Below are 7,175 nucleotides of genomic sequence, written 5' to 3' on the forward strand. Positions count from 1 at the left end.
TGGATTTTGCTTACAATAAGCTTGTTGGCTGCCTCTTTAATCTTGTCCACTTTCGCTTCTGAGAGTCCTTTGACATTGCACAGGGCTCTTCTTGTTGTCATCTGTATCCCTTTGATGGTACAGATGCCTACTGACTTCAGTTTCTTAATGTCAGCCACATTCTGTAAGTAAAAGAATGGGTGCAGCAGACTGAGAAAATGCCAGCCTGAAAGGCTCCCCTACTATGTCATGTGCTTTCATGTCCATCTACTTCCATTATGATGCCAATTTTACACAAGCAGCCAGGTGGAACCCACCCACCATGTAGCCAAATGTTCTGGAAATATCTGAGTAGAACATACCCAGCATGCTGCCAAATGTTCTGGCTGTGCCCTGATTTCCCAAGAATGTTAGTGAGACCATGGCAATGTAACAAGGAATTCAAAAGAAGAGTCTGTTGGTAGAAAAGCTAACAAATTTATCACACATTCACCCCCTCAGTTCAGCTCCTTCTTTCTACAGAACTTCATTACCAGTATGTTCTTTAAAAATCTTTTAAGATTTTTTTCTTTACCCTTGGAGAATGCAAATAACTACATAACCAAAAAACCAGCATTTTCTCTTGCTCCAACTTTCTAAATTCAACTGAAAAAGAGTAAATGTGAGGGCTTCAAAGGGTAGTGTCAGAGAAGTTTTACTGTCAACTGATTGCTACTGAAATTCATCTAGCTTGTTACTTAAAGTCTGGATTTCTGTCATCACCGACTCGATGGACGTGAGTTTGAGTGAACCCTGGGAGTTGGTGATGGACAGGGAGGCCTGACATGCTGCGGTTCATGGGGTCGCAAAGAGTCAGACATGACTGAGCGACTGAACTGAACTGTATTTACTCTAATCACATGACACAGAAAGTAAATTTTCAGTAGATAGCTCTGAATGCCTCCCGTTGGACCAGTGGTTCTCAACTGTGGGCAATTTTGCCCCCTGGGGACACCTAAAAATGTCTGGATAAATTTTTGGTTGTCACAACCAGAGGGTTGCTGCTGGCATAGAGTAAGTGGTTAGGAATCAGGGATGCTACTAAACACCCTACAATGCACAGGACAGCCACCTCAACAAGAAAGAATTGCCTGGTCCCAAATGCCAATACAGTCAAGGCTGAGAAACTCTCAAAGGGACAATTTCACAGAGTATTGAAAAAATACTTACAATTCCATGTTTTTGTAACAGGTCAATGTCTTGAAACAAAGATTCCTAAAGGAGATGGAACAGAAAAAAAAGTGTTAATTCTTCATATCCAACTGTTTCACATATTTTAAAGACTTAATTCAGCATTATGAGTCACTTCAAAACGCCTCAAATTCCGCTTCTCTAGACAAATTGAGGTAGGATCAATAATACTTTTTCAAATGTATTGATGCACACTTAAAAGCAGCGCCAACACTGAAAGCACTAGGAAGCCCAATATGGCACTCAGCCCCCTGCAGTGGAAGCACAGGTCCCAACCACTGACCCCCCGGGGAGTTCCAACAGTCTCTCCAAACTCTTTAAGACCTTAATCCAAAAGAGTGGAACAACACAAGCTATTTTTAAATATGTTTTCTCAGTCTTCTCCACCAGACCTTGAACTCCTTCCTCTGCTATTTGGTACCAATATGGCCATACCAATTGTTAAATTATTAAAATACTTTCATGCCAGCTGCTAAGTAGCTAATCTTAGCTCCCCTTGCCAAACAAGTTGTTACATATTTGTAATAGTGCCTCTCTCCAGAACTGTTTTATTTCTAATAAATAAAAATAGTAGTTAAGTTTCTAAAAGTAGTTAACAGAGAAGGAACTCCATTTTTGTAGAATGAATGAATATCTATGTATCTTTCAACATTCTAGGCATACATCTTCATCTTGGAATCCCGGTTCTTCCAGCACAACTTGATCCTCCTTCATATTGAAGGGTGAACAGCAGAAAAATAATCAATTCTGGAAAAACAAGAAATATTAGTAAGTTGTCACAGATCATATAGTACAAAATCCTTTACCCGAGGAATTTTTTATTTCATTTCAGTCATCAAGGACCAGAAAGATAATTAGACAAATATTAGAGCCCCATGAGCCACAACTACTGAGCCCAAGCACCACAATACTGAAGCCCGTGCGCCCAGGGCCCGGCTTCACACAAAAGAAACCACTGAAATAAGAAGCTTGCCCACAGCAACTAGAAAAGCCCCTGCTGGCCACAACTGGAGAAGAACAGCAAATAGGAAGACCCAGAGCAGCCATACATAAATAAAATTAAATTTAAAAAGTCCTTTTTTTTTTCAAGAAAAAATAGTTTGGAATAACTAGGCTGCTGCTGCTGCTGCTAAGTCGCTTCAGTCGTGTCCGACTCTGTGCAACCGCATAGACGGCAGCCCGCCAGGCTCCCCATCCCTGGGATTCTCCAGGCAAGAACACTGGAGTGGGTTGCCATTTCCTTCTCCAATGCATGAAACTGAAAAGGGAAAGTGAAGTTGCTCAGTCGTGTCCAACTCATAGGGACCCCATGGACTGCAGCCTACCAGGCTCTTCCGTCCATGGGATTTTCCAGGCAAGAGTACCAGAGTGGGGTGCCACTGCCTTCTCCATAACTAGGCTGGCCTATCTTATTTCTCCTAAGCCTGTGGCATTATTTCTTTTTTCTGGTGTGGTATGTGTGGGTGAGGGGACTGCTGCTGCTGCTACTGCTAAGTCGCTTCAGTCGTGTCCGACTCTGTGCGACCCCATAGACGGCAGCCCACCAGGCTTCCCCGTCCCTGGGATTCTCCAGGCAAGAAGACTGGAGTGGGTTGCCATTTCATTCTCCAGTGGGTGAAGGGACTAGTTTCATTTATTTCCTCAAAAATGGCCACACTGTATCTTTTGATACAGTATCATCTTTTGATTTCCTATAGCACAGTTAATCATGACTAACAATATCTTTTTTGTTGTCTTGGAAGGTTATTTAAGAAGAATCTTAGAATTAAATGTTGATATTAAACTTTCATATTTGTTAACAGTCTTAAGAACTTCGACCTTAAGTCTTCCTTGCATCCTCCCTGGCACCTAGAACTTAAATCTATTCTCAATAAAAAGATATTATTTTTCTCATGTACAAGGACTCCCTTCTGCTTTGGAATGACGAGGAGCTCTCTTGTAACATATTTTTTTTTGTTTCATAAAACATTAGATGTATTTCATTTTATAATATTAACTAGCTTCATGATTTTAAGGTTTAAAATTATGGTGGATAGTCCATAGGGACACAAAAGAGTCCGACATGACTTAGCAACTAAACAACAATAATCTTTTAATGATAAAATATTAGGGCCAATAAGCAGATAAAGCCTTTGTTCTAAGTCAGGAATCTACAAAGCATGAATGTGTTCGTTAGAAAATGTGGTCCAAATAATCAGTTTTGCTCTATTTCATCTCCTCATTGAACACCAAACTAAGTTGGGGCCCAGCTCAGTGGGGAACAAACTTCGGAGGCAGAAGTAGGGTCGTTATCACCTAGTACAAGAAAGTATTCGAGGCAAACGAGGAGACAATGTAAACAGAATCTTCTGGAATGCGGTCCCTCACTCAAGATAGCTAATCATATACATGATAACCCCAAAATCTCTAAGTGACTGTTCTTTCTTTCTTAATGATTGTTCTCCATCTTTCTCAAATAGCAGTTGATGGAATGAACAGTTGGATCTAAAGTAGGGCTCCCAAACACCTTGGTTTAAGGCGCCAGAAGCGGTCCCTTACCGTGGCGAGCGCGGTCCAGGTCACCCTCCCCGCCTCCCCGCCCACCGGCCATTTTCCTGACACCGGACTCCCTCGTAAGGGGCCCGAGGAGGCCTCTTCAAGACTTAGGTCCGACTTGGTTTAAAATAAGGATTCTGGAAATCCCTCAAGAGCACTCGACAGGGTTGGGATGGGAGTCGAAAAGCACAAAGCCACCAGCCTAGGGCCCAGCAACGACCGTCGAGCAAGGCCTCAGAAAGGAAGCCCCCACTTCCCCTCACATTCTTCACCCGCCTTCCCCTGTTGCCATAAACACCACTCGTACCCACAGTCTCCCTCGGGTTCTCAAGGTATTCGAATCCCGCCCCCGGCCGGGGCTTTCTAGTCCTCAGGGATTCTGATTCGGAACCAGAACGCTGAGACACGCGTCCAACACGTCGCAGACCAATAGGTTTGGCGCCAAACTGCTAGTCTGGGCTCGCGCCTGGAGTGGGCGGGGCCAGGACGGTGTGGGGCGGCCCCACCAAGGGCGGGGCGAAGATTGAGAGGCGGGGCCCTAGACTTGGAGAAGAACGGAGGGGCGGGGCCGTGGGAGGGTCTTGCGGGAAATCCTCCAGGAGCCGCGAAAGAACCTGTGTGGGTGTCTCGCTGCGGTGAGGGAGCGACACTGAGGTGCAGAGAGTGCGCAGAGGAGAGGCGCTTTGGTGGAGCGGAGGCTGGGGCGTCTCTAGAGCGGAGGGAGATGTTGAGGTCAGGAACGAACTCTGAAAGTTGGCGCTGAGGCGATGCATCGAAATTAGGGGGTATTCATGGGAAATAGATGAGAAAACAGTGTCAGACTTTATTTTGGGGGGCTCCAGAGTCACTGCAGATGGTGATTGCAGCCATGAAATTAAAAGACGCTTACTCCTTGGAAGGAAAGTTATGACCAATCTAGATAGCATATTCAAAAGCAGAGACATTACTTTGCCAACAAAGGTCCGTCTAGTCGAGGCTATGGTTTTTCCGGTGGTCATGTATGGATGTGAGAGACTGTGAAGAAAGCTGAGTGCCGAAGAATTGATGCTTTTGAACTGTGGTGTTGAGAGTCCCTTGGACTGCAAGGAGATCCAACCAGTCCATTCTAAAGGAGATCAGTCCTGGGTGTTCATTGGAAGAACTGATGCTAAAGCTTAAACTCCAATACTTTGGCCACCTCATGCGAAGAGTTGACTCACTGGAAAAGACTCTGATGCTGGGAGGAATTAGGGGCAGGAGGAGAAGGGGACGACAGAGGATGAGATGGCTGGATGGCATCACCAACTCAATGGACATGGGTTTGGGTGAACTCCGGGAGTTGGTGATGGACAGGGAGGCCTGGCGTGCTGCGATTCATGGGGTGGCAAAGAGTCGGACACGACTGAGCGACTTAACTGAACTGAACTGAACTGAGGTGGGCGCTGAGGTGAAAACAAGCTGCAGTGAGAGAGAAGGCCCTTAGGTGTGGCCGTGTTCTGAGATGAAGAGAGGCCACTGGAAAGGGGTCAGGAGGTGGAAGACCATGAGGCAGGGGAAGGGTGCTAAGCAGAGGTGACTGACGTGGTGACAGGTGACGTGCAGAATACTTATCTTAATCAGGATACTCGGGTTAGGAGGTCGAATATGGCGGGGGCAGGGGTGTGTGGTTCTCCCTACTCAAGGCTTTTCTTTTCACTCCAAGTTTTTCATATCTGGCTTCATAATCTGTACCTAATACCTCAGTCAGTGTTCCTAATTTCTCTTTCTCTGTGACTCTCTTACTATTTACCACTCTAGTCTGTGAGTGAGACACCCAAGGCCCATTCAGGATGGAGAGTAATATTTCTTCCTCTTAACTTGAAATTTTAAGTAGCCAACAGAAGCCAAACATATTTTGGTCCAGCTTTTAAATAGAAATTTTAGGCCAGCCTTCATGCCAGCAGAGCTGTCTCTGGCAGCATCATACTCCTCCCCTTAAATGGAGACTGACTGTTGAGGAGTCATGAAACATTTCAAAGAGCATCTGTTGAGGTAGAGGCTGTGGTGTGTCTTGGATGAGTATCTGTACAAATAGTTCTTTGGGTTCAAGACCTAGTACAGGGTGACCCTTTTTCTTCAGTGTCTGAATCATTCTTTGCTGGAATAAATAGCAAAAAAATTCCACAATAGCAGTTGGCATTTTGTAGGACTACCCCCCCGCACCCCTGCCCCGACCCAGGTGGTCTGTTTAAAGTGCCAACAAATGACTGCCATATTTCTTCAAAATCTGTTATTTTCCAGAAACAACCTGTTCAGGTTAAATGGAAACTAATGCCCATTTTTTAGATGAACTGGATGGTCATAATGGGCTTTCACCTTGGGCCTCACCTAAAATAATTATAGTAACTTTTGAGCAGCTTGTTAGATGGAGACATCAACTGTACAGAAGAGCTGCAAAGAGCACAGCAAGATCGTTTAGGGAAATATAACATATGTAGTTTGGTGTAGTGACAGCTGGGAGAGAGAAATGTTCATAATATTTGAAGGTTGTGTGCAGTACACTTAAACTAAAATGAACTTGGTAATGACAAATTGGTGAAGTGAGTATAAAAATCTTGTTTGAATAGGATATTGATGGCTTTTTACAACTAAAAAATTATTTTTAAAAAATCCAAAACCCTGGGGTGGTTAAAAAGTACACTTGAAAATCTTTTCACTCAAATCAGGACAAAAAACAAACAAACAAAAAAAGACTAGTCTTTAATATCTTACAAAAATTCTGAATATAATGAAGGTGGTATTTCAAATTTGTGAGGAAATGAATTCAGTGAATGGTGTTGGAACAAACTAGGTAGTCATCTGGAAGAAAAATAAAATTGGAACCATATTTCACACCTTATACTAAAATAAATTCCAAATGGATCAAGAAATTAAGTCTGAAAAATAAAAGTGCTAGAAGAAAGCATGAGAAAAAATGTTACTATCTCAGAGTAAGAAAAGTCTTTTTAAGTCTGACATAAAACTTAGAAGCCATAAAAAACTTATAAGAATTACTAAATCCTTCATGGCAGAATGCTACTTTCCTATCCTAGATACAAAGCATGGCAAACCAAGGCTTTGTGTCAATTAGTAACCAAACAGTAATTGTGTCAATTAGCTTTTCCAGTTTCTCAAATAAGTTTAGCAAGTCTGGGAGCTCTCCATAAAATTTTAAAAATTTGTGTCATTTTATGATACTCTAAGAAATAGAACAGAGAGTGGAATTACAGGGCAACCTGAATTTTAAACCATTACACTGTACTGCCCCTCTGTGGACAACCACCTTATAATCAAATAAAGTTATATAATTCCACCATGTACGGTTAAGTTTCTCCAAACTGGTGCCTCTAGATGTGTGTATTCTTGGTTTCAAGAGCTCAAATTTGAAAAATGTTTCAGTAAAGAACTAAAGAATGAAGGGTCATTACAAAAAG

At 43.0% G+C, this 7,175-nt stretch overlaps 1 protein-coding gene across 1 annotated transcript in view; it reads right to left on the reverse strand.

The window, feature by feature from the left end:
• The window catches only part of DMC1 (DNA meiotic recombinase 1), a 36,437-nt gene extending 32,247 nt beyond the window's left edge, over positions 1–4,190 (reverse strand). The window contains exons 1-4 of the mRNA XM_019961802.2: positions 4,052–4,190; positions 1,873–1,956; positions 1,189–1,233; positions 15–161 (exon numbers count right to left, since the gene is read on the reverse strand). Of these exons, the coding sequence (XP_019817361.1) occupies positions 15–161; positions 1,189–1,233; positions 1,873–1,923 (243 nt within the window). The 5' untranslated portion in view covers positions 1,924–1,956; positions 4,052–4,190. The remainder of the gene's footprint in view (positions 1–14; positions 162–1,188; positions 1,234–1,872; positions 1,957–4,051) is intronic.
• Positions 4,191–7,175: the final 2,985 nt, after the last annotated feature.

This window comes from Bos indicus, chromosome 5 (assembly GCF_029378745.1).
Source record: "Bos indicus isolate NIAB-ARS_2022 breed Sahiwal x Tharparkar chromosome 5, NIAB-ARS_B.indTharparkar_mat_pri_1.0, whole genome shotgun sequence".
In the NCBI taxonomy this organism is placed as follows: Eukaryota; Metazoa; Chordata; class Mammalia; order Artiodactyla; family Bovidae; genus Bos; species Bos indicus.